Source organism: Podarcis vaucheri (genome assembly GCF_965113315.1).
Source record: "Podarcis vaucheri genome assembly, chromosome: 1".
Taxonomy (NCBI): domain Eukaryota; kingdom Metazoa; phylum Chordata; class Lepidosauria; order Squamata; family Lacertidae; genus Podarcis; species Podarcis vaucheri.
Window position 1 is genome coordinate 88,126,780 of NC_138759.1, and position 27,963 is coordinate 88,154,742.

Below are 27,963 nucleotides of genomic sequence, written 5' to 3' on the forward strand. Positions count from 1 at the left end.
TCCATCCTCTTGCAGAAAACTCTTTGCCTGCCCTGCCCATATCTCGTTTTTGCTTTTTAATTCCACACACGCACCCTTCGGACTTCGTGGCAATCGGGCACGCGGGTGCGTTTCCTAAGAGAGTGAGGACCCCCGCCTCCTCCCCACCTGCTCCCTCGCCAGCCAGCCAGCCGCGCGCCCTAGCCGGAGAGCCCCGGCCGTCCCCGTCGCGCAATCGGCTGGATCTCCCTTCAGCAGGCCGTGCTCACAACTCGGCCCAGGGACCCCCAGCAGCGGATCTCCGGCTCAGCTGAAGAATCCGGCAACAAGCCCCCTCCTCCCCAATCGCTCCGCCGAAATACGCTCCAAAACCCCCCAGATAGGCCGCCGGCCGCCAAGTCTAGTGGCGCCCTGAGCGAGGGTCTCTCCCCAACACCGCCACCTCGAACTGCGTTCTCCCGGCTACCCGAGCGAACCAGCGGCAGGACCCCGGTATGGGCCCCCCCAATATTTTTTATAAGTCGGCGCCCCTGAATGAACCCTGTACCTGTATGTGTGAATATGGAAAAGCTAAGGCTGTATATACATGTGTACCTAGAAGGATCCATGGACCCCGTTTGCAAGATTCTTTGTTTACACGGGGACGCATAGGAACAGGTTGTACGTAACTGGCCAGATGATGGTGATGTGTATGCGAGCCTTGAGCTATCGGATTGCAGAGCTGTGCGTGCATTTGTGTGGTCATTTGCAACCGTGTCAGTAGGTGCTGCAGTTGTGTTTCGGCCACACACAGTGATGCAGCTGCATGCCCGGGCTGGAAAGTCCGGTGGATAGTTAGCAAAAAATATACATGGAGTGAGTCTGCAGCTTATAAATAATCTATGCAAATAGTGTTTGTGACTCCTGGGTGTTGCGCCTGTTTTGCGCGAACGTGTAGTGCGCCCATTTCTCCTGATACGCACCCTGCTGTGTGCATGGCGATGCGCGCCTGTGCGCGTGTTCTCAGCGTTGGGCTGTGCACGTGTGGGCGTGCATGCAGCGTTGGAGCCGTTACTTCTGCAAAGGAGGTGGGCGCGCAAGTGTGGCCGGGGTTGCACGGGATGGCTGTGCGCGTCTCTGCAGATGCGTGCGTGTGTGTGCGAGGGTGCATGTCTCAGGGTGTGCGGTTGGCACACGCTTCCCAGCCCGTCCTTTTCCCGCCTGCCCGCCCGAGGGCTCCTGCACGGGCGTGTCGGGACTCGGGCTTGGGGCGCTGGCTCGGCGGTTGCTCGCTGCGCGTGGAGAGCTCTTTGCTGCTTTCCCGTCCCGTCCAGGCCGAGAAGAATCCGCCTCCGCCGTGGTCGCCGGTCGCGGCGCGCTACCTCGTGCGCCCTCCGCCCCGCGGCTCGGTCGCCAGCTGCCCCGGCAGGAGCAGCCGCGATGAGTGGAGGGGCGGGCTGCGGGGGCCGCACGTGCCTGCCGGGCCCGGCCTGACCCCACCCTTGCCCCCTCCCTTCCCCTCGGAGAAAGATTACCCTGCCCTGATAGAGCCGCTGCAGCCCCTGCTTGCAACTTCAGCAAGACGGGTGGGGGGTTCAAAAGTTGCAAAGGAAAGAGGGTGTGTACATAAGACAGGGAGGCAGAGAGAGAGAGAGAGAGAGATCTTTGCCAGCCTCCTTCTTTTTCTTCCCAGCGCTCTCGGATGGGGGGTGGAGGAGGAGGAGGACCTGCCCGCATGGAGCTCCGAGGACAACCGTGGAGCCCGTTGCTACCTTCACCGACGACGACTAACCCTCGACGCCTCTTCGAAAACCAGCTGCCCTGCTGAAGGAACGAGAAGGGTGGGGAAGAGAGAGAGAGAGAGAGAGAGGGCAGGCCCGAGGTGCTCGCTGCAGTTTGGGCTTGCAAATCTTTGCAACGAGCTGTCGAAAAAACAAAAACACCTCCCTCTCCAATCCAAGGCGATCAATGAGGTCCTAAAAGAGCAGGGGAAAGTGACAGGAGTAGAGAGAAAGAGCGCAAATCGACAGCAGCAGCAGCAGCAAGCAGCGAAGAGACAACCTACCCCCATCCCCACCCTACTAGCCCTTAAACAAGAAGAACCAGCTGGTAGACAGACGAAAACTTCCAGCAGCCAGGATGGGACAAACTCTGCTTCTTTGGCTCTGCCCCCTGCTTCTCCTCAGTCTCTGGGGCCAAAGGTAAGACCGTCTCCTTTTGGTTTTCTCGGGCTTCCCCGCTTTCCAAACCCTCTCCACTCGTTGGCGAGGCCTTTACCACGCAGCCCGCAATTGACAGCCTTCCCCCGCTCCAATGCCCCCAGCATACGCACCATGCTAAGAGGAGATTAATTACATATCCCCTCCTAATGCAGCCCCTCGAAACCCCCAAGGGCTTGGAGGAGATGTCACTTGGGAGCCGTTTCTATAATTACAACTCTCCCAGGAATGCAGTGTCGAAGCAGATTTGTCTCTTTTACGAGTGGTTCTAGTCATCAGGATTATTTCACGCCTCCTCTCTCCCCCACCCCCCAGCACCTTATAATCCGGGCTGTCATCTCCCTCTACAGACATATTCTCTCACCCCATCCGTAATGGTGAAATTCTTGCCAATGGGCATTTGCTTTGACATGAAAACATTTTGGGGGAGAGCCTCCATTCCTCTGTCACTTTTTGAGTTCTGGGTTAGGGGTCTGTGCCTCTTCTCCTGGAAGTGGTGCTAGAGAAACTGAGGGATCGGGCTCCTGGATGTCTGCTCTCATTTACCAGTCACAATTCCCGCTTTGGAGCCGGGAATTTAAGAGTCCCAATGCCATGCATAGAGCAAAATCCATTGGTTTTATCCTCTGGGTAGGATTGACACTATCTACGACTAGAACAAAACACCAGTTTGCTTGAGGCAATGGGTAGCTCTTTTCAGTCTCGCTGAATTCATTCATTTGAGACTCTCAGAAATTTGGCAATCTTTTCTCTGAGAGGGCCTTACTCATTTTCCAGCACAGGATCCTTCTGGTGTGCAGGAGCAGGTGAAAATCTCATTGTTTCTCAAAAGTCAGTTGTACTACACTTAGCTAAGCTTTAATAAAGAGTGTTGCATAGGATATAAACCCAGTAATCTGTCCTGCTCTGTGTTATCATAGGTTGTGTTCTATTACGATGGTAAGTCTATTAGGGACCTCACTTTTTTCTCTTCTTTCTTGATTGGGTAACCTGTTAGGGTGCATTGGATCCTTCTGTAGTCCCAAGATTTCAGCTGAATGGCTTTTGGTTTCATTGCAGCTACCCAATTTAGCATGGGGGAGTGCTGCAGAACCAACCAACCCCCCCCCCCAATTATCTGACTGGAGTTTAAGCACATGGTTTGAGTTCTAAGTTTGGGCGTGAGAAATTTTGTTCAAATCCCCGGCTTAGTCATGAAGATCGCTGGGTGGCTTTGAGTTTCTATCCCATCTCGCTGTCCCTTTTACCTTCTGTATAGGTTTATATTGATGATCAACTGGGATTGCCCGTGTTGAGATTTTTGGGAATGGGAAAATGCGTATGTGGGACTAGAAAGTGAATAAATAATTACCCACAAGGAGCAGCATTAGTACTGAAAATGTGTTAACCCAAAATAGGTTTAACAGTGAAGTTGTCAGCAGAAAATGAACATCCATTCATAGAAGAAGAGGAAACTTGGAGGATATAATCACCTATACCTATAGCAATGGGAAGGAAGCAGTGTTCAAAGCATGTGAGATGGGTGATCATTACCTTTCCAGTTTAGGGAGAGAATTTGGGGTCTAGTGGAGAAACTGGATTCCTGTGTTCACTTCTGAAGTCCTGGCTGTTGTATCATTCTGTGGGATTAGCAGCCACATTGTTCCTTTTTGTGAATCATTTAAACAGGAGAAAAAATGTTTACGTACTTTGTGTTTTTCAAAGACCCCGTGGGGTTGGAAGCATTTTCTCATATATACACATGCCTATATAAAAGGGTGGGGGGAGGTGATGATTTCATTAATTAATCAATCAATCAATCAGCATCATGTTTGGAAAAGGCTTGGGGATGCTTGGATGAAAGGCATGCGCCAAGGCATGCAGAAGGCTGCTCTCATTAGGGAGAAATGCCGTGCTGTTCTGAGCTGCCTTGTTATGAAAGACACACAATGTCTTAATCGTTTTCTTCGAAGGGCAGGTCCCTTCCTTGAGGGCTAGAGCCTGATCTGTGCCAAAGAGCAGAAACGCCTCCCCTCTGAGTTTGGGGCCTGGTTGTTTTGGGGCTCAGAGTGAGCCTTGCATTTGGCACAGACTCTGACACCAGCTCTTCCTGGGAGCCCTTGGGTCAGTCCCTTCCCTCTTGGTAAATAATATGCAAGGTAACTGTCTCTCTCAGGCTCCTGTACATGGGTGCAAGGAAGGAGTCATCTCTTGGAATGGGTTTTGGGGGAAGTGAGCGCTTCCTAACACCCTGAGCCACACATCCCTCTGCACATGAGCGATCTTGCAAATTCTGCTGTCAGCTGAGAGTCAGGCAGTGGATACTAGATTTCTGGTTGTGATGTCAGATTTCAAAAGGAAATACTACTCCTTATCAAGAGTTTGTGGTTAGAAGGGCCACAGACACAAAGTAGAAACAGAGCATGTTTTAACACTGCAGCGGACTGGCCTCATAACTATCAGACTGTCATACCCAGTTAAAGCTGGTGGGGACATCTAGGATACAGTCACTTCCCTCCTGGCAGTGTGAATTGGTAAGAATAAGTGCATTGCTCATTTTTGTTTAGCCTTAGTCCTGCTCTCTCTTAGATGTCAGATTACCATGCTACATTTGGGTGGGGAGGCACATAGGAGGTACAACCAGTGAAATAAGGGAATAATGAATGGATTATAGTAGCCTTTTCCAGTCTTGTGTTTGGGACCACAACTCCCATAATTCCATGTTGGCGGGGGCTTATGGATCCAATAATGACAGGAGGACAAACTTACTTTTCCTATGCGCTTTCCGGGCACTGCCTGCTCTTTAAATCTCTGTGTCCAAGCACATTTTTTTTGCTCTTGAGCTTTCCCCATGGAAACCTGCTCTTTACAGCTGAATTGGAGCAAATGGCAGTCCACGGAAAACACAAATTGACGTTTGTTGTGCATTGGTTTTAAGGAGCGGGTTTTTGCAGGGAAAGAAGAGCTCTTGGATATGGATCGCTAAAGTTTGGGCCTGTGCCTGGAAAGCATAGGGCAAAAGGTAAGTGTGGATAAGCCCCAGGTTGAAGGGAGGCCTGCTCTGAGAGCACATCCAGTCTGGGTGCTTGAAAATAGTCAAATGCACCTGATTCAGATTAAAATGTGGATACTTTTTAAAAATTGTTACTTGCTGTCATTTGCCTTGGGAGCAGGGTGAATTGTCCAGTCTTTGCCCGCTTTTCCTTTTTCCTGATAGGGTTTTTCTGCTGTGCCAGCAGAGGCGGTGAAAAGCAGAAATGCCTCAGAACTTTTGCTTGCGATGTCAGCGCTGTGCTGGGAATTCACCTGCTGCATTTCTGCCTTTTGCCACACAGGTGTTGAAGGTAGAAAATAATTTGGCATCTCTGCCAGCCGTTACAGTCTGCAGCCCAGAGGCAATGATCAAGGCTTGGGAGCCTACATGTTGCTAGAGCTTGTGAGGGAGGTGGTGGTGGGGAAGACCTTCTCCTAAACACCTCGAGGCTCTAGTCTACTGTCTTGGATGAGTACAGGTGGTCAAATCACATGTTCTCAAACAAACTTCTGATTTTGTTTTGTGGTGATGCTGGAACATTTCCCATTTATTTTGAATTGTGGGGAAGCTACGACACCTGTTTGAACTTTAGGTCACCTCAAGAAGTGGAAGACTCAGGCTTGTCTGTGCATAATTGGCCTGGAAAAGAGGAGACTGAGAAGAGATAGGATAGCCATCTTCCAGTTCTTCTTGTTTTAGCTGAGATGCCTGCATTGATGGGGGTTGGACTAGATGACCCTAGGGACCCCTTCCAACTCCCCGATTCTATGATTCTGTACCTTTAAAGCACATTGGAAACACATTTTCCACCCTTTAGGATTTTGGGCACTGTAGTTTATCTCTCCAGTAATCCTTAAGAAACTACAGTGCCCAAATTTCCTTGTGGGAGGAAATGTCATTTGAATGTACTTGAAGCACGTAATGTGCACTCAGCCTCCTGTTTCTTAAGGTTACCTCAGTTCAAACAGGTATTACGGCTCCCTCTTTCCTTCCCCCATTTCGGGATAAATGGGAAATGTTCCTCATTTCATCATTGTGTGCTACTATCTGCCTCCTGATTGAATCTCCCCCCATCACAAAACATTTGTGTTGAGAGTCTGGGGAAAGGTTAATAATTATATATACTTCCTTCCCCCTCCCGTCTCCATTTTGCTTTGTTTTGTTTGTAATAGTTATTTTTGGGTTGGTTTTTTTCTCTCCACCCCCTACTGCCACCCCTCCAAAAAATATAATTTATTACCGTTGGAACTTGTATTAATTAAAGCAGTAGCAACCACAGCCTGTGACCTGCGGGCCTTTCACTGTGAAATCGTGTTTCAACTCATTTAGTGCTATAGAGTGAGAGGGTGGGGGGAGCACAGGTCAATCAGATTCAAAGAGCAGACATGGTAAACTGCCCTTCTCAACACTTCCATCTTTCCTCTCCCCAAACTCTGTGGGTCTTTTTGCAGGGATCCACCCCACCCCCCATAAAAGTCCTTGTGCTTTTTGGGCCAGACAAGAACATGTGCACGTGGTGTGTATGTGTTGTAATGTCTATTTGGGGAGGGAGAATGAAGAAAGGGGGATTAAGGAAGTCTTGCTTCTGCGGGGGTGGGGATGATCTCCGCAGGGGCGTAAGAGCGATGTCAGTGTATATGTCGGTTATTTGGATGGCAGGATGTGAGGGGGAGGAAAGGACACCGGTTTGGGTGAGACTTGGATAGCACAAGAAACTTGCCTGCCAAATGGGATAAGTGAAAAAGCCTATAGTCAGTTCCTAAGACTGACAGACACTTGCTTCTCAACACTAAAACAGTGGAAGGATGCTTAAGGCTAGGGTAAGTGGGGAATGATAGTGGCAGTGGCGGATCTTGGGGTCTCAAAGTTCAGCAGCACCCCATGTGATACTAAAATTCAGCACCCCTCAACCTCTTGCCCTTCATTCTAAATCATAGTTAAGATGCCCCCTGGGGCCCGGAGGCTCTGTCCCCAGTGCGATTGAACCAGTCATGCTCCCCTCTATCTGACAGTGGGTTGGGCTCTCAGAATCCAACCCAACCATCCCTTGGCCATCATGAGCCACCCCAAGTGAGTGGAATAGGTTCTGTTCAATGAAGTGCTTGACACTCTCCACCAGGATGTAGCTGCAAAGGGAGAGAGAAGGCCTGTTGCATTGAATTTGCCAATGTCCCAGGTGAAGGTCTGGAAAAATGCATTTCAGATCTATTATAAGAAACACTTAGAGGAGAACTGAGGCACAGTGGCATGTAAGGCAAACCACTGGGTGGGGGCGGGGGGTGGCGAGAGAGAGAGAATTGGTTATGTACATGCAAGGATGAATGTCTACAGAGTGTGTTTCTGCTTAGTATCTGCTTATGCAATTGTATGGATAGAACAGACAATGTGATGGACTTGTTGTCAACATCCCTCTGTCTTGAGAGACAATGGATTGTGTCTCCAGGGGGGTGAAGCCAGGGGGCAAGCAGCAGTGAAGTGACCTTCCTGGGCCACAAGCCTAGGCAGTGTGTAGGGAGGTCCTGGGCTGCCCAGACAACAAGACCCGCTCACTGCTGTGGCCCAAACGAAAGCAGAGCAGTATGTTTGGCACCAGCTTAGCTGCAGGAGTTGCCGGTAAGGAGGCATACTGTATGTATATGTGTGTGTATTTTATGTGGGTGAGGGGTGTGTGTGTGTGTGCACGCAAGCAAGCAAGCAAGCAAGCAAGCAAGCAAGCAAGCAGTGTTGGACTGTGGTGTGGGTGTATGGTGAGTGAGGAGCTTGAGTTCACGATTCTAACAGGTCTTCGCAAATGCACCTACTTTCTGATCTTGTGTTTGCTCTTACAGTGTTCTGCGGTTCCCACATTACAGATGTGTTAAAGGGCCAGAGGGTCCAGTGATGCCCAAGAGCCAGTGTGGTGTAGTGGTTAGAGTGTCTTACTAGGATATGAGAGACCAGGGTTCAGATCCCTACTTGTCCATGAAGCTCACTGGGTGACCTTGGGCCAGTCACTGCTGCTCAGCCTTCACAGGGTTGTTGTGGGGATTAAATGAGAAAGGGAAGAACCTTGTACAACAACTAGAGCTCCATGGAAAAAAGGTGGGATATAAATGCATGAAATAAGTAATATACAGAGACTTGAACTTGGGACCCATGGACCGAAGTATAAATTTCTGTCCACTAGACCAAATGGATGAGCTTTTTATTACTTTGGGGTGAGGAAATATGGAGTGGAACATTCCCTGAGTAATATTCTCTGTGGGATGCTACATGCAGCCAGGAGTAGGAGCTGGAAGAGGCATAAACTGCCCCAATATATTTACAAAACTAGTGACTGTTCTTAAGCGTGGTCAGATGTAAATAAGGTCCATGGATTTCAGGGATCTTTCATAGAATCTTAGAATTCTAGAGTTAGAAGGGACCACAAGGATCATCTGGTCTAACCCCCTCCAATGCAGGAATCTTTGCATAGATACATATAAGATTGTAGTCATAGTGTGGATTGGTTTCCATGGGACAACTAGTAATCATCCCAGGTTTTTCACAGTTCCCATGGCAGGAGGGTAAGCCTACATGGATGAAGTACAGATTCCAACCTGTGTTAATGATTGTCTCAGTACAGAAGCAGAGATGTTAGCTTTTCCCAATTAGTTAAACAAGGGTGTGATCCTGTGTACATGGCGTCTGATGCCTGGTAATCAGATTTCAACACTATCTGGATGTGTTGGGGTGACATATTGCAGATTTGCTACTGCATTTCCTTTTTATAAGACAGGAGGGTGGAGCTTATTTCGTGTGTGGTCCCGGGTAAAGTATGAAGTCAACCATTTGCCTTTTCTTGGCAGCTTAGCCTCAGGTCTCCTTAAGTCACAGTACACTGGTTTGATATATGTTGATTCTTGACTGTTGCAATAAATGAGACCTGACTATGTCTAAAGAAAAACGTCATCGGGCTGCTGTTAAAAATCTTGAGCAGGTCAAAAGGTATCTGCTTTTCTATTTGGTGCCTCCTGTTCTGTGAGAGCGACACACCTATGATACCTGGTAGACCAACACCATGGGGGATTCTTCACCTGCATATCCTTAACAGTGCTTACAAATCAAGGAAGAGGTGGGGAAGGGTTGAAAGAATGTTAAGTTGTTTAGCACCACCGTAGGTGTTGGAGTCATATAAAAAAAGAGCAATCCTGTACTTCAGCTTTTCTGGCTGCTAAGACATAGGATTTGGCAGAACTCCTGCCGTGTTGACAAAACAGGAGATATATTGACAGAGTATTGCAAATCTGCTCTGCCAGTGAGACTGTGCTGGTGGAAGTACTGAAACGGAGTTGTGGGCAGGATGGGATTGGCACAGGAGAGGAGCAAGCTTGCACTGTTTCCTCAAGACCATGATCACACCCCTATTGATGGTGGAACTTTACATCCCACAGACCTGGAGTAAGAAATCTCCCTCCTATTAACTAATGGGAGGGGTTTTTGGTTTCTGTTTTTTAAGCTGCCCGGATACTCATGGCCACCCCATCATGTTGTCACAGTGGAGCATAAGATATGGATATATGCCACAGCCAGTACAGGCACCTCATCTTGGGACTTCAGACACCAACTTCCAGCACATGGGTGTAGCCAGGTGGGGTGCAGCTGTCTCTCTAAATCAAGTAAATAAATACAAATACTGAACTAACTGACCAATTACATCAGAGATAATTTGATACCCCCCCACCTAACATAATGCCCGCCCCCCTAAAATAAAGCCTGGCTACGCCCGTGACCCAGCAGTGACTTCTGCACCTGGGTAGGCCGGGAGACAGCAGTCCACACAGGTAAACACAGGGAAAGGGGATCAGGTTCTTTAACAGATAACTACTGCAACTGCCTCTCATAGATCTGAGCTCTATTGGTGTTCCTCCCCAACAGTGAGGGGTGATGTTTCCCCCATACAGGGAAGATGCCCACCCCCATATGCGGATAAGCCCACTGTTGGCAAAGGCTATACACTCTACGCAACCAATGCCACTGCTGTTTCCAGGGATGCTGAGAGCATGACAGCTTTTCTTATGCTGTTCCACAATTTTCTGCGTTTGTGTGTTTCCCTGGCCTCGGCAAGCCTAGGACGGAGGATATTCTGCTCTCAAAGTAGCAGCAGCATATCTCCCGCTCCCGTGTACCTGGTGCATACAATTGCTCTGTAAGCATCTTCACAGGAGGAAAGCATGGATTCATTAAAGGTAAAGGTACCCCTGCCTGTACGGGCCAGTCTTGTCAGACTCTAGGGTTGTGCGCTCATCTCACTCTAGAGGCCGGGAGCCGGCACCGTCCGCAGACACTTCCGGTCACGTGGCCAGCGTGACATCGCTGCTCTGGCGAGCCTGCACCAGAGCAACACACGGAAACGCCGTTTACCTTCCCGCTATAAAGCGGTACCTATTTATCTACCTGCACTTTAAGGGTGCTTTCGAACTGCTAGGTGGGCAGGAGCTGGGACCGAAAGACGGGAGCTCACCCCGCCGCGGGGATTCGAACCACCGACCATACGATTGGCAAGTCCTAGGCACTGTGGTTTTACCCACAGCGCCACCCACGTCCCGGAAATAAAGGAATGGCAGCTGGTTGGAAGTGGGGTACTCTCCATCATGCAGAGAACACACCTGTGCAGTGAATGGGAAACTAAGGTGGTGTACACATTATTGGCATAAAACTCAGCTAGGCCATTCCTTTTCCTCAGTTCATAATGAAGCTGGCATGATGGGAAGATGCATCTAAAGGCAACATTTTCATAAGAAACAAAAGGATAGATAAAGGATAGATGGTGGATTGTAACTAATGTCATTTGTGTACTGCTTCCCAAATCAGCAGAATAATCCAGAATAAACAGAAGTGTGGTCTACAGCTCAAAGGCTTATCCACACTTGCCTTTCCTCTGCTCTTTCCAGGCACATTAAAGCTCCATGTTCAAGCTCCTCTTCCCTCCCCGCCCCCCAAGGTTTTCCCACAGAAACCCACTCTTTAGAGCTCAGTTGAAGCAATCGTCAATCCACGGAAAACCTGAATTGACAATTGCTCCAGTCCAGCTTTCAAGAGTGGGTTTTCATGTGGGAAGCTTGGGAATGGGGGAACACACACTTGGATAGTATGGCGTGTTAAAGCACAGACCTGTGCCTGGAAAGAGCAGGGCAAAAGGTAAGTGTGGATAAACATGAGTTGTGACTTGCAAAGGTTTCCATAGCTAAACCTGAGAATGTTATGGTTACTGACAAGGCTGAGAATTATTTTAGATGGTGACTCTGCCAGGTTTGAGGGGCTGCTGGGCAAGATGCCCTTAGGGGGCAGGATGTCCCACTGATGATGCTTTGTTAGCCCCTCCCACCATTATCACAACCCCCCACCCCTACCCCGCCGCCATCCCTGTCTGTCTTGTCTGACTCTTCTTTCCCTTCTGCCTTGGTCACTCATTCTACAAGTGTTGGTGGCAGAAAGGCTGATACTAACTAGCCCATTTACTAAAGCAGGCATGGGTAATCACTGGCCTCTAGGCCAAATGGGACCACCAGAGGTCCTAATTTGGCCTGCAAGGGGCGTTTTTATCCATACAGTCACTCAGCAGACCCAGACCTGCTTAGCTTCAGCAAGGTGGTGGGTTCATGTATCTTCTGACCATACCCTGGGACAAAGCAAGTGGAGGGCTCTGCTCTCTCTCCTTCTACTTGCCATCGCTTGGATGCTCAGAGAAGGCAGGTGAGCAGGCTGCCCCAATGAGAGGAGGAGGACTAGGAGGTTCTAGAGAGTGGACAAGTATATGGGCTTCAGCAGATGTCCATTGAAACCTACTACTCCTGACACCAGCCCTGAGTTGAGTTCAGATGGGCCCAGGTGACTTTTGTATGCAGAGAGCTGCCAGGTAAGCACTAAGGTGTTATGGTGATGGGAGAAACCTGAGCTGCCAATTGTCTGACTGCCAATAGAGTTTTCTGAAGGCGTGGGGAACCTTTTGAGGTCAGGTATTGGTACAGCTGCCAGATTCAGCAGAACAGGTGTGGGGAACCTTTGGCCCTCAGACTACATCTCCCATCATCCTTGGCCATTGACCTTGCTGGCTGGGGCTGCTGGGAGTTGTAGTTCAGCAACATCTGGAGGTCCACAGGTTCCCGATACCTGGAGTTTAAGGAAGAGTCACGTTGTGCAGAGAGAAGATATACAGCATGATGTACAAAGAGCCCCACAAGGTGGAAACCTCCCTCTTACACAACTATTAAATGCACAGCAGCCCAGTCCTCTGCAGAAGCTGGTAGCTTTGTCCTCAGCACCAAGAGAATGGTGGCAGGGTGTGGAAAAATGCTCCACAGGAATCTGGGATCGTCACTCATCCTTACGCAACACATGCTCACCATCTTGCTATGCTTTTGCTGCTACACGGTTAGAAAAGTGACACAGAATCTCCCAGGCAGCTGCCACCTGCATTATGCAGATTGTGGGTGGCTGGGAATTTTGATCATATGTATGAGCTTGTGCTAGCCTTGTCTCGGCTGAACAGAAATGGTGTAGTCCTGCTCTAAAACAGATGATTTGTAGACAAATATGAGTGATGGCCATGATCTGAGCAAGAGGAAATTCTCCGGCTGGGAGAACAGGCCAGTTTCTATTGCCGATGTGAAACCCATGACCCAGCTGGTGTAGAGAACTCAGTACCTCACTCCTCCACCTTTGATCAAGCACTGTCATTAGTGAGTTATAAGCACCTTTTGCATCTCCCCTCAAATTGAGTCATTAGAGGCTCGAGTCGGGAGTCCCTGTTTTTTAAAACCGCCAAAGGGAGCACTTTGCCGTGTAATTAAAGCCTTCTTGTCTATTAACCTGCGTCTCTCTCGCTCCCTCTGTTCACCTGGACTGGTAACTCGCTAGGCTGCTCACAGATCGAGGTGGTTGTGGGAGGGCTGGGAATATTGAGACACAGGAGCATGGGCTGGTTCTCTCCCCCTTTGACAAATCGTAAACAAGGATCTGAATCAAACTGCAAAGCTGATTGCTGTGTTGACAAGAAAAAAGCAAAGAGTTATTTATAGGAAACAATATCCTGGCACTGTGTATGTCACAGTAAATGTACAGTACAGTTCTTAACTTATAAAGTCCTGGACAACTTAGGACCAGGTGATCTGAAAAAATGCCTTTCCCCATACTGAGCTGCCCATTTACCGAGATCTTGGGAGGGTCCCCTGTTAGTTATGCTGCAGCCTACAGAAGCTCATCTCTCAGCAACTTGGAGGAGGGCCTTCTCCATGGTGGCCCCCAGTCTGTGAAATGAACTCCCCACCAAGATATGGCAGGCACCTGCTGTGGTGAGCTTCTGCCAGCTGTTAAAAACCTATCTGTGTACTTAAGTTTTCTCTCATCTCTATAAACAGTTGAACAGTTCATGGCTACTGTATTCAATATGTGTTATTTTTATAGGATTGTTTCTATTGCATACGGAATGGTTTTTTGAATTATTGATTTATTATATTTGTTTGTCACTTTTCTCACAGAGGGACCCAAAGCAACTTACATAAAAACCAGATAAGGACATCCAATGGGATGGGGGATCTAAAAACACAACTAAATGAATTTGCATGGAATTATTTTATTGTACACCATCTTGATGTTATTTTAATGGAAGGCAATATAGAAATATTTTAAAGAAATAAATGCAGTCCAAAATACAGAGATCATGGACAATTATGAGGGAACACCTTCCAGTTCATAGAATCACAGAATTGGAAGGGACCACGAGGGTCATCTAGTCCAGCCCCCTTCAATGCAGGAATCTTTTGCCCAGTAGACTTCCGGTTCGGCGCCAGCGCTAATGGCTGCTCTCTCTCCGAGCTCCGGAGAGAGGACGGCTCTGCGAGTTCGGGTCTGACCCGCTTCGGCAAGCGGGGGACCCCTAAAATCACAGGAACGGATCCTGTGAACACGGAGATTCGGTGGGCACCCGAAGCGCCCCCTCTTTACCGCAGAAAGAGCCTTTTTAAAGGCTCCGGAACGACAACGGGGGAGCGCGGTGCTGAGAGTCGCTACCCAGCCCGCAGAGTGAAGCCGCGTCGCCATTAGTGGAGAGCGCCGATTCCCTTCCTGAATAATCTGGACAAAAAAGACCCGTGAGTAAGACTGAACCTCTATTCGAATTAAAACTACCTGAAATTAGGCTGAAAACGGGAAAGGCAAAAATTAAGGAAGTCTGCCTTCCCCCGACTGCATGATAATCAAAGCAACGAAAGTTACTAAGCTGCATCCGCAAGGGAAAATCGTTTTTAAATGCTTGAACCCGACATTTGGACTTTGACTATCCCCTCCAGCTTGCAGGGCAGAGGGGAGGAAAAAGTGACTTTATAAGCTGCATGACTAATTTAAAGGAAAAGGAAACTTTCTGCAGCCTCCAACCTGGTACGAACTGCTCATAAAACAAAGGAACACTGAACTGACTTCAGATTCCTGTGAAAGTAACAAAGTGGAAGCTTTATTGTTCATTTGTTACAAAGTTTTGGGACTTTGTGGATACATTATATCAGGGAAGGCTGGGACTCTATTTACTGGGAAAGTGTTGCATTATACTTATAGAAGCCTCCTGATAAATTTGCTTTTTAACACTCTTTATTTCGGTTTGCGGACATTCTGATTTGCTCCCTCTAGAGGGTAAACTAAAAGTTGCTACGCTTTGGGACAGTGGAATTTTCTTAGGAGAAGGCTCTTGTGGGAAACGACCTTGGGATATGAGTGGCCCAGCAGACGAGATAAGCACGAGAGCCAAGACAAGGCAATATCAACAACAGCTGCAGCAACACAAGAAAAGAGGCTCGATCTCAGGAATAACTTCTACAGTGACAACAGGACAAGAAAGAGGTACAGCAGTCTCCATGGATGCAGTATCGCAAGCCCTTCTTAAGATAAATCAATCCCTGGAGAATTTAACAAAGCAAACGGCAGAGAACACTAAGAAATTGACAGAGAACTCACAGAAATTGACAGACTTGACAGCAAGACTTGATTTGAATACAGAATCTATAAATAAGCTTACGCAAGAGAACTCTGCCACACGTCAAATTGCGGAGGAAGCCAGAACTATTGCTGGAGAGACTCAGGAAAAATTAGAACCGACTGCCAGGAAGGTCTATGACCACGATGCAACTCTGGCACTGTGGGAACTACAAAGAAAAGAAAGGAATCTGAAATTACGATCAATTCCAGAGGACGAAGGAGACAATCTTACGGACTTTTTAACGAAGGAGTTTGCTGATGCTTGGGAAAACTTAGAGGAAGACGAAATCAAAATCACAACGGCATTCAGACTGGGCAGAAGACAGAATAGAAAGGTACCGAGAGACTGCTTGATCACCTTGAGATCGAAGGAGGAAAGAGACAAAATATTAAGACTGCATTTTGAAAAGGCCTTACAAATTGGGAATTCACCGATACAGATCTTTAAAGATATCCCTAAACATATTCTGGACTTGAGAGCTTCTTATAAGGACCTGGTTTACCTGCTCAAGAAGAACAACATTCGTTTTAGGTGGGAATTTCCACAGGGACTGTCCTTTGACTATAGGGGGAAGAAGGTGAAAATAAAGACGACACAGGATAAAGACAGCTTCCTGCATAAAAATCAAGAAGATCTACAGAAAGGAACTGTAGACCCAATTGCTGAGCAAAGGAGTGTAATAGATATCTTGAACCTCTCATTTGGACAGAACCTTCCACCACCAACAGAGGAGGAAGAACAATTGGGAGCAGTTGGAGGAATACCAGAAAAATAACAAGATGGCCCTGCAATTCCTTAGCTGGAATTGTAATGGGATGAACATGCCTTTGAAGAGACGACAAGTATTCCACATTTTGTACAGAGAACAACTGGACGTGATTTGTTTACAGGAAACTCACATAACCAGAGCCCACAGGAGACTGCTTATGAATAAAAAATTGGGACAAGAATTTATCTCGTCGGACAAAGTGAAAAAAAGAGGAGTTGTGATTTATGTAAAAGAGAAGTGGGCCCCAAAAATGATTTTTAAAGATGAAGAAGGAAGATATTTAGCGGTGGAGATTCAAGCACAAGGAGAAAAATTTTTGATAATTGGGATTTATGCACCAAATGAAGGTAAAGCAGAATTCTTCAAAAAACTTCATGAAACCCTGATGGACTATTTGGAATATAACATGATAATCATGGGAGATATGAATGGTGTAGTTTCTACAAACATGGACAAGACACAAAGATTGATACTCACTAAAGAAGGGAGACTCCCGAAGACTTTTTTCGAAATGACTGAAAATATGGACTTAATAGACATTTGGAGAATAAGGAACCCTCTTGAAAGAGAGGGAACCTTTTTCTCCCAAGCAAAGATGACCTGGACCAGAATCGACCAAATTTGGATTACTAGTGGAATGGCTCCGAAGATTAAGAAGGTAGAAATCTGCCCAAAAACGTGCTCCGACCATAACGCCGTGAAGATGGAAATGAAACTTACAACAACTGGTCAGTTTAGATGGAGAATGAATGACACCCTGTTTCGAGATAGAGAGTTCCACTTGAAGGCCCAAAAAACCTTAAAGGACTATTTTGAAATCAATCTAAGGGGCGATGTGGAAAGAAGAGTGATCTGGGACGCAAGTAAAGCTGTGATGCGAGGGTTTTTGATTCAACAAAACTCAATAAAGAAGAGAAAGCAGAAGGAGAAAAGAGAAAATTTTTTGGAAAAGATAAAAGAAGGAGAGAAAAAATTAAGGTCAAAACCAAAGTCCCAGGAGATTTTGAGGGAGATTAAATTGTATCAAACACAATATATGGAATTGATGAACCAAGAGATAGAGTGGAAAATAAAGCAAATGAGACAAAAGACATTTGAGTCGGCAGACAAATGTGGCAAACTCTTGGCATGGCAACTCAAGAAAAGACAGAAATTAAATACAGTTTCAAGTTTGGAAGTGGATGGAAGGACCATATCTAAACCAAATGAGATAAGAAACTGTTTTGTGAGCTATTTCAAAAAACTTTATTCCCAAGGATTACAAAATGAAGAAGACATAGATAAATTCCTTAATAAACATGGTTTACAAAAAATCTCTCCTCAAAGTAAGGTGGATCTAAACCAGAGAATATCAGAACAAGAGATAGAGGGTGCCATTCAGGACATGCAATTGGGCAAATCTCCAGGGCCAGATGGACTGACTTCCAGATATTACAAATCGTTAAAAGAATGGTTGATACAACCGTTAAAGGATGTCTGTAATGAGATCTTAGAGGGAAAAAAGGCACCTGAATCGTGGAAAGAAGCATATATTTCACTCATACCAAAGACAGAGACTGAAAAGACTCAATTGAAGAACTACCGCCCAATCTCGTTACTCAATGTGGATTATAAAATTTTTGCAGACATTTTAGCAAAAAGATTCAAAAGAGTATTGATGGAAAAGATTCATAGAGACCAAGCAGGCTTTCTCCCAAAGAGACACCTCTCAGACAATGTTAGGAATATAATAGACATTTTGGAAAAGTTAGAGGTGAACATAAATACTAAAGCAGTTTTGATATTTGTGGATGCGGAGAAAGCCTTTGACAACATTTCTTGGAGTTTTATGAAAAAGAACCTTCATGGGATGGGGGTAGGACAAGGTTTTGAGAATGGTATGGGTGCAATATATTCCGAACAAAAAGCTAAGTTGATTGTAAACAATGTAATAACTGAGGAACTTAAGATAGAAAAAGGAACACGACAGGGGTGCCCAATTTCCCCATTGCTTTTTATTTCGGTCCTGGAGGTGTTGCTGAACATGATTAGAGAGGACCAGCAAGTTAAAGGTGTACAGGTCGGAGCAAAACATTATAAGTTAAGGGCTTTCGCAGATGACTTAGTTCTGACTTTACAAGAGCCATACGCTAGCACGAAAAAGGTGTTGGAGATAATTCAACAATTTGGCCAGGTAGCTGGATTTAAATTGAATAAACAAAAAACTAAAGTCTTAGGGAAAAACCTGACAGATATGGAGAAGAATAAGTTTCAAGAAGAGACGGGTTTGATGGTGGTTAAGAAGGTGAAATACCTAGGGGTTAATTTAACATCTAAAAATTTGAATTTATATAAGGACAATTATGAAAAATGTTGGTTAGAAATTAAAAAAGACTTAGAAATATGGTCAAATTTGAGATTATCAATGTTAGGCCGAATTGCAGTAATTAAGATGAATGTATTGCCTAGAATGTTATTTTTGTTTCAAACTTTGCAGATTATTGACAAGATGGACTGTTTCAAGAGGTGGCAGAAAGATATTGCGAAATTTGTCTGGCAGGGCAAAAAGCCCAGAATAAAATATAAAATATTAACAGATGCAAGAGAAAGAGGGGGATTTGCCCTGCCGGACTTAAAATTGTACTATGAGGCAGCAGCATTCTGCTGGCTGAAAGAGTGGATGCTCCTCGAGAATACAGATATCTTGGACTTAGAAGGTTTCAATAACGCATTCGGTTGGCATGCATATTTATGGTATGACAAAATCAAAGTGCATAGTGCCTTTAAAAATCACATTGTAAGGAAAGCGTTGTTCAATGTTTGGATGAGATATAAAGACCTGTTGGAAAACAAAACCCCTAGATGGTTGTCACCCTTAGAGGCGAAGGCCCATAAGAAAGTTAATATGGAGGTCGGATGGCCAAAGTATTGTGAGATTTTAGAACAGGATGGAGAGAAACTGAAATTAAAGAGCCATGAAAAACTAAAACCCAAAGTACAAGATTGGCTCCACTATTATCAAATAACGGAGGTTTTTAAACAAGACAGGAAAATTGGCTTCCAGGTGGAAAAATCAAAACTCGAGACAGAACTGCTAGAACCCAATACTAAGAATTTGTCAAAAATGTATAACTTGCTGTTGAAATGGAACACACAAGATGAAATAGTTAAATCAGCTATGATTAAGTGGGCACAGGACATTGGTCATAATATTATGTCTGCTGACTGGGAAAGGTTGTGGAACACCGGAATTAAATTTACGGCATGTAGTGCCTTAAAGGAAAATGTGATGAAAATGGTATACAGGTGGTACATGACCCCAGTTAAGCTAGCAAAAATTTACCATTTGCCTGACAATAAATGCTGGAAATGTAAGGAAACTGAAGGTACTTTTTATCATCTTTGGTGGACATGCCCGAAGATTAAGGTCTTCTGGGAGATGATATATAATGAAATGAAAAAGGTATTTAAATATACCTTTCTTAAGAAACCAGAGGCCTTTCTCTTGGGCATTGTCGGCCAATTGGTGCAAAAAAAGGATAGAACTTTCTTTATGTATGCAACAACAGCAGCAAGAATACTGATCGCAAAGTATTGGAAGACACAAGATCTACCCACCGTGGAAGAATGGCAGATGAAAGTGATTGACTATATGACATTGGCGGAAATGACGAGCAGAATTCGAGACCAGGGAAAGGAGACTGCGGAAGAAGATTGGAAGAAATTCAAGATTTATCTTAAGGACTACTATAAACTTGATGAAGTTTAGAATGTCGAGACTCTATAGAGAGAAAGGGTTGCAGTAATATAAGATTAGAATTAGAAAGGACTATGACGAATTAGAGTTGGAAAAAACATTTATAAGTTGCTATAAAATTTGGACATGAGGATGCAGAAAGGGGAGGTATGGGGAAGTCCGAGGAAAGAAGTTTATGAAATGACATTATGAAATTATACTTGTTTGTTTGTTTGTTTTCTTTTTTGTGTTTGTCTGTTATAAAAACTTTTGTAAAACTAATAAAAAATATTATAAAAAAAAAGGAATCTTTTGCCCAGTATGGGGTGCAAAGCCACAGTGCTGAGATTAAAAGCCTCATGCTTTACTGACTGAGCTATCTGAAACATCTGTAGCTATTAAACATCCAAGTCACCAAATTGGAAGAACATAAATGAAAGTTCTGCCTGATACAGACATCTAATAAGATTCCCTTCTGTGCAATATGGAAATGCCCCTGAGACACTCACCTGGTGCCAAATTTGCTTTCAGTCTGCTCCCAGGCACAAACATTTTTATTTGTCTCGACTTTTAATAAGAAATAGTAGCTTGTTGTATAATATTTATAACTCTTTTGTTTAATATTTATGCTGCCTTTTTTTTACTCATCACATATTGTGTGAATATGACAAATTATGGGCAAATTAAGCCTGAAAATTCTGATGTAGACCTTAGCATTTGGACAATAACCTAATGGATAATTGCCAACAACATTCAACACAAGTGGTTTGGGAATCTGGTCTTTAGATAAATTCAGCTTTCTTGCTTTCTTTTTTAAAAAAGAGGTAAATACATAGTTATCTAGCCTTCATGATAACAAAACTTCAAAACTGGGGGGCTGTGCAAGGCTTCCAGTGGTGATGGTGGACTTGTTCAATTTGCTTATGGAAGTTAAGAAGTAAAGACTTTAAATTATGTGTTTTAACTCTCTTTGTAGCCCTTTCTATATTAACCCAGGGTACTTGTCTGTAATTCAGCATAGTGCTAAGTGGGGTATGCTTCCGGAGAATGAGGTCTACTCACATAATGGCACTTTCCCACCATTTGCTAATTTAGGGCATTGGGAGTGGGGTGAGGGGGGGGTCCCCATTGCAGGAACAGGCCTCATTACACACATGCAACAACTTAGATGAATCGTGCCCTTTGTCTCAAAAAGGTAGAAACTTATATGGATTACTTTCTTCCGTTCATTTTGTAAGGATTCCTTTCTAAAAACTCAGGGTAAAAGAATATTCATAAGGGGCAAGGAAGAGTCTGTTTATAGAATGCAAATACAAAACAAGGTAGTTCAGTAGGGTATTTTCCATAAAGAATGCACTATACACTGGAAACTTCATAACCAACATGGAAGCAGTTTGGCTAGTGAAATACAAATTGAACATACTTATGTAGCTTCAACCTGGGATGTTCTAGCTCTAAGAACAATCACGATTTGGAAGCAGCTTTCAAGGGAGATTGCAAAGTTTGCCTTGCTAAAAGGTTTCCTTTTTTCCTCTGCAGTTTGCAGTATCAGCTCCAGAGATAGTTGCAGCAGTGGGTGTTGCCCATCCTGGATGTTGACATTCGCTTTCTAAGAAAAAATGTTAGCTTTTAAGGTCACTTTGGTGTACGTGGTGATGGCACCACTGACTTGTCTGTTTTCTTCCCAGCTCCTTATCCAATGAGATTCTGGGCCTGAAGTTGCCATTGGAACCTGTGCTTAATGCGAACACGGTGTGCCTGACCTTGCCTGGTCTGACACGGCGACAACTGGAGGTGTGCGTGCGGAATCCGGACGTGACGGCTTCTGCCATTCAAGGCATCCAGATCGCCATCCACGAGTGCCAACACCAGTTCCGCGATCAGCGCTGGAATTGCTCGAGCCTGGAGACCAAGAACAAGATCCCCTATGAAAGCATCATCTTCAGCAGAGGTTAGAGTTCTCTTCCTGCCATTGGCTCTGTGAAAGCAGGCAAAAATGATCACATCCTTGTGGGCGCTTGGCTGGCTAAAAATCTGAGAGCAATGAAAGAAATGATGGAATGGGGATTTGTTGAATCTGGTACCATGTTCCTGGGTTTTAAGGCAAGCTCATGAATACCTGTGATACAGAGGTTTCCACATGTGCTTTATTGTGAAATGGAAATCTGATAGTTTGATCACATTGAAAAAGAATCTTAGATTTGGACAGAGGTGGGCTGACATCTGTTTGTTTGTTTGACTACAATTTAGTGGCTGGATTTACAATTCAGGGGTGTGTTCTTGGGAACTGTCTGTTTACATTAAACTGAATTGGTCTTGTGGATGTTCTTCTGTTTCTGAACCTGCCTTGCTGGATTTCATCAAGGTTCAGCATTCTTTGCAAGAATCCCAGCTGCTAGAAGGCACTTGAATAAACCAAAATCCTGTTATCCCACAGCAAGCTTCAATGTGCTTGTGACAGTTTTGAGGAGCAGTGGCCCTGCCTAACTCTAGCTGATCGGTAGAGCTAGATGGAGGGGGATGAGATGCATCATAGAAGCCTAGAGGTGTTCAGCACTATCACTCTTTCTTTAGCCTCAAGACATACCAAACCCATTCTTAGCTACAAAGCAATATGAAAGCTTTGTTCAGAATATTGCTTAGCAGAGGACAAAGGTAAGAAGACCTTAGGAATTTCAGATTGTTATCAAATGGAAAGCCCTAAGGAAATATTTTGCTACTAACCGAATGAAACAATTTCCACACACAGGCTTTCACAAGTGGGTGGAACTCACTGCTGCATAATATTATGCATAGTATGAGAATTCAAGATTAAAAGGAGTGCAGAAGGACTATTTGCTTTGCATGGACACTGTTGACACTAATCACCCAAAGGAGGGAGACTTTGTTTGCTGTGTGCTCGCCGTGTCTTGATTCAAAATGGTGCTTGGCATCCAAACATTGGCATAAACCCCACCTCAGGAAGCCTCATCCCGAGTTTGGCAACGTTGTCTTGAGATGCGACCAAAACTATGTCACATGGAAGTCATGTTTAGGTCCACCATTTGATTCAAAATGGCAACCAGCATCCAAACATCAACAGTGAGCTCTAACTCCACCTCTGAAACACTTGTTCCAACTTGTTTGGTGGCAATATCTCAAGAGGTGTCCAATGCATAGAAAACAAACAGACAAACCACTTTCCAAAATATATAGTACAGGGATGTCCAACCAGTAGATCGCTAGCTACCAGTAGATCCCCAGAGGATCCTGGCAGATCGTAGGATACTGGGATTAGATCACAGTCTCTTGGGAGTTGGACATGCCTGATATAGTAGATTGGTTCTGAACTGTCATGGCTTCCCCCAAGGAATCCTGGCAATGTTACATTTCTGCAGGTTCTGATACTTGTCTCTTAGGGGTCCCTATCCCTGAATACCCCCCCCCCAATTCCCCGCTTTCTCTCAAGAGAAAGAACGACTGTCAGCTGAAGACTGTAACCCTATACACATTTATCTGGGCTCAAGGCCTGTTGGGCTTACTTCATAGTAAATTTGCTATAGGCTTGTGCTGTAAATTCTCTAATCCATTGTGACTGTGCAGGCCCTGCCCCAGTCTGTTGTAAAAGCTAGGCAGCATCCTCTATTCTGCTTTACCCTCCGTTGTCCAGTACCATTGTCCTCCAGAAAGCTTATGAAGCCATTCCTCCTAATGATCAGGACCATACAAAGCTACTAAGTTTTTGCCCTTTCCTGTTGCTTTTGCCTGAATCGTGGAACAAGAATTTGACTCCTCAATCGAAATAGAGCCTGTTTGAGGGGAATTCCATAACGTTCCCTGGACCTTGACAAGGATGTGCGTGTGCAGAGTGATGGCAAGGGGCAGATACACGAGTCCCTTGTCACCTGCATTAATGCTGCTTGTAAGGGTGAGGGTGAATTGTGTCTCGCTGCGTCTCACCTGGGAATTTCTGTTGCTTACGAGGATGGTTCTTGGTAACCTAAAGTGACAGATCCCTTGAATCTTTCATGCCTCTTCCCACATCCGCTGCCATCAGCCCAGCCATGCGTGCTCCTCACTTTAAATAATTTGTAGATCACTCCATTCCTCCCCATACCAGTCCCTGATCTTTTACGCCTCATCATCTCTTCCAACCAAGTGAGAGAGAAAAAGAGAGGGAGGGAGAGAGAAAGCCCCATCAGTCTCTCAAGGCTGAAGAACTGGCTGCAGAAAGCTTGTCTCCTTCCAACCCTGGCTCAGCTAGGTGGATTGAACTGAATGGATGCTCAAGTTCTGGTAACAAGACCCTCTAAAGACTTGGTAGAAGGTAGATGTGAAGCAGTTTTGTAGTGTGGGAACAAAGATGCTTGATATAAATGCTTGTGTCTTGCCAGATCCAATAGAATAAGGGTGCATCTTGATTATTATTTCTCCCTGGTAAACTGTTGCAGAAAAATCACAATAGAAGCTGATACACTGCATACTGCACATCATGGAAATATAGATTTTTTTTGCCATTCTTAATGCATTGCTTCCTGGATCCCCCAACTTCTATTTATGCCAAGCATTTCCTTAATTCAACCTGTCATTATGCATACTACTTCTGGACAGAAGTCTCTCTCTCTCTCTTTCTCCTTCCTTCCTTCCTTCCTTCCTTCCTTCCTCCCTTCCTTCGATAACCCCCAAAGGGGGTGGGGGTGCTCAATGAAGCATCTGCAGGGCTGGTCCACCCATGAGGCAAGGTGAAGCGACTGCCTCAGGTGGCAGAATCCACTGAGGCAGCAGATCCCAATGTTAGTCTTTCTTTCCCCCTTTGTTCCTGATGTAGATCCTCCCCTACCTCTTTTTCCCTGTTGGGAAGGGAAACACCATTTTGGGGTCTGCCTCAGGTGCCAAAATGTATTGGGCCAACCCTGAGCCTCTAAGTATGATCTGTGGAGGAGAAATGGTGGACAGAGCAAGGGTTAAGCATTCCCTCTTCCTACCATTTCTCCATTCTAAATTCCACTTCCCTTAGCCTGCCTTCTTTTTCTTTCTTTCTTCTTTTAAATGGTACACATTTGCATGTAGCATATAGCTAACCTTTTACATTCCAATGTTTGGGGGGCAAGGAATAAAGTATAGTTGCATTCTGACCTCAGATGCTATTGTCAGCAAGAGGACCATGTGGTCCCAATGAAATGCGGCCAGATTCTTCCAGCCTGGAGAGTCACAGCTTGGAAAGTTTTGGCAGCTCTAGGGTCTGTAATGTTAAGAAAGGTCCCCTCCAGACAGCAGCAGTGCACTCATATTGGGGAAGCATTTCAAAACAACTAATAAAGCCAAATGGTGTGTGAACAAACCAGTATGAATCTACCAACGAAGTTAAGGTTGAAGAATCATTGCTTTGACACTGGTGATCTTTGCTTCTTTCAGTACACTGACATTAGTTTACCTGTCTTCCCAAGTGATGTGTACAATTTTTGGGAGATACTGTTGATGGAATACTTCAAGGAGTTGGAGATGGTATTTATAAGTGGTCCATGTTTTGCAAGTGTACAGTAAAGTTGGTGTTACAATGGCTTTCTAAACAAGCATTTTGGTTTCCCTGTGAATGTCCTGATCCTCAAACACTCTGCACTTCAATTGGAGAACAACCTTTACCAAAGGTGTCATGGACTTTGAAGAAACACGAACGCAGGGTGAAAAGGAGAAACGAGCTAAGAGGAAGGCACTTTTGGCAAACCCACACCGTGATCAACTCTCACATGAAACCTATGTCCCCACGGTGGAAGGACGTGTGGATCCAGAATTGGCCTCCACAGTCATGGACTCACTGTTAAGACTGTTTTCATGAAAGACAATCTTACTCAGCTACGAGTGATCTCCAAAGAGAAAGAAAGAGATGAATCTACCACTAATGTACTGTTATTGTGCCAATGGTATGTTGCAGAAAACCACCAGTCTAGAGGGTCCCTCAAGTTCTACGTCTTTTGGTGCACATCACTTGGCATGTTCTGTAGCATGATGTTGAAGATCATTAGCTGGACATGAGTTTGACACAAGCTTAGTCGGGATAGTGAAAGAATGGATTCCCTCGTATGTGGGAGGAGAGGACAGGAAGATCAGTCAAAATATTCTGCTCTCTTTCTCCCTATCTACTTTAGATTTGTCAGTTATTCAACTGTATAATGTTTGTTTTTAGGAAGCCCATGAAGAGATGAATAATCCTCCTATTGCTTTCTTCCTTTTCCCCAGCCTGGGGGAGCTTATGATTAATTCTCCTCCTCTTAACATTTCTACCTTTTCTCATAAGAAACTAACAATTTCCAGCTCCCAGCTATACTTCTATCTGATTAAGGTACTTAAAACATTACTGCTATTAAATCCTGTCCAGAGAATCTGTTTAATAGTTCCTTGATTCCTTGGGCTCTTGCCAGTGCCAGTTTAAATGTTACATTACTCTCTACAGAACAGGATCCCAGCCAACCAAGGCCTTCTCTGCAACATCCTAAATCTTCCCAAAGTGCCCACCAGCTGCCTGCAAATGGGATTAGGGTCCCTCAAAATTCTCTGAAAATCAGGACATGGTGGCTGTTACCACACGACTTAGGAGCAGTGGCTATCTTTCTAAGCCCAGTGTAGCTGTGGAAGCTGGTGATAAAGCCAGTGCACTGACAATCACAATGCTTTCTGGGAGGCACAAGGATAGGACAGGGTAGAATGGAAGAGTTTGTGACATGCAATGTGTGCTTATGAGACCTTTCCTGTGTGGTATGGAAGCAAGTGTAAAAGGATGCGCAAGTGAGTCACACTTACTCACAAATGTATCTTCACACAAGACAATGGAACCATAGAATATGCACAACCCACTTGTATATATCTTGTTAGCACCTCATTTTCACATGCAAACCCACCTTTGTGTCAGGAGGGGGGTGTCATTTGTCTGTGTCCATCTTTGTTAAAACTGTCAGGTCAAAAAGAGAGCCATTAGGCTGAGCTGAGGGGCTCCCAAAATATGTTTCAGCACAGGGCTTGTCCTTGATTCTCATTGTTAGGCTATTCCCCCCCCCCGAGCTCTTTTGCAGTCTTATAATGCTAAAACTTCTGCCTAGCCATGGATCCAGAATTCACTGGTTCTCAGCCTCAATGCCTTATCTGTAAAATGGGTTGATTATGACCTACATATATCTCAAGTTTGTTATGATGCAAAAGAAATTGACCATTGGCAGTGTTTAAGCATATACAGTGGTACCTCAGGTTACAGATGCTTCAGGTTACAGACACTTCGGTTACAGACTCCACTAACCTATAAATAGTACCTCGGGTTAAGAACTTTGCTTCAGGATGAGAACAGAAATCGTGTGGTGGCGGCGCAGCTGCAGCGGGAGACCCCATTAACTAAAGTGGTACCTCAGGTTAAGAACAGACCTCCAGAACGAATTAAGTTCTTAACCCAAGGTACCACTGTATAGTTAACAGTGGGTGGGATTCACCTAAGCATAATGGGACTCTCCCCTCCCCCTGCATGCCCCCAATGCCCCTGAAATTGGCTTGGAGAAAGGGCATGCTGAGGGAGGAGAGGGGAACGCTTTTGCAGATGGAAAAATTGGAAGAGCGACATTGAATTCCACCTAGGAAGTCCTGCAAAGAGGAGGCTGTCTCTTACCTCCCTAGCACAGCCCTCTGCAGCTAGAGCGATCAAGGTCTCAGGGGCTGCTTTGGAAGATGGAGGGAGGCAAGTTAAGATCCGCAGCAGAGAGCTCAAGGTCTGGCGTGTTGCCAGTCCCTGGCGGGTTCACCTGCAGTTTAATTAGGGAACGAGGGAGATGGGGCAGAGGAGAGGGAAAGGGAGGCATGTTTCAACTGGCTGGCTGCATAGCCTTTGGAGGAGTTGGGAAGGGGGAAGCAGTAGGCAGCAGCACTTGGGACATGGCAGACTCTCCCTGCACCCTGGGCAGGAAATCATCCAAGTTTTGACATTGCCGGAGGAACCATGGAACTAACTGAGGAGCCCTCTGTTACTAGGGCACACTGCAGTCAGTTCAGATGCTGTGTATACCAAGAGGAACTCCATTGGAGAGACGTTTTAGCAATTAGTTGTAGAGGAACAGAAAATCAGATTTACCTTTGTGTGCTCAAAACTTTATCATATAGCAACATCTCATTATTTTGCAGGATTTATGCAGCTATGGGTGTGTAGTTTTTCCTCTGCATTTTTGTAGCTCTGTGGGAACTTCCAGCAGTATTATATTCTCTTGTAATTGTCGTACATTGTGTCAACAAGATGTTCACAGTATGAATTTCCTTACCTACATATTTAGCAGACAAAAGACACTTGCA

At 45.3% G+C, this 27,963-nt stretch overlaps 1 protein-coding gene across 1 annotated transcript in view; it reads left to right on the forward strand.

Moving 5' to 3' along the window:
- Positions 1–1,052: 1,052 nt before the first annotated feature.
- Positions 1,053–27,963, forward strand: part of WNT10A (Wnt family member 10A) — a 48,615-nt gene continuing 21,704 nt past the window's right edge. The window contains exons 1-2 of the mRNA XM_082201869.1: positions 1,053–2,159; positions 21,351–21,613. Coding sequence (XP_082057995.1) covers positions 2,098–2,159; positions 21,351–21,613 — 325 coding nt within the window. The 5' untranslated portion in view covers positions 1,053–2,097. The remainder of the gene's footprint in view (positions 2,160–21,350; positions 21,614–27,963) is intronic.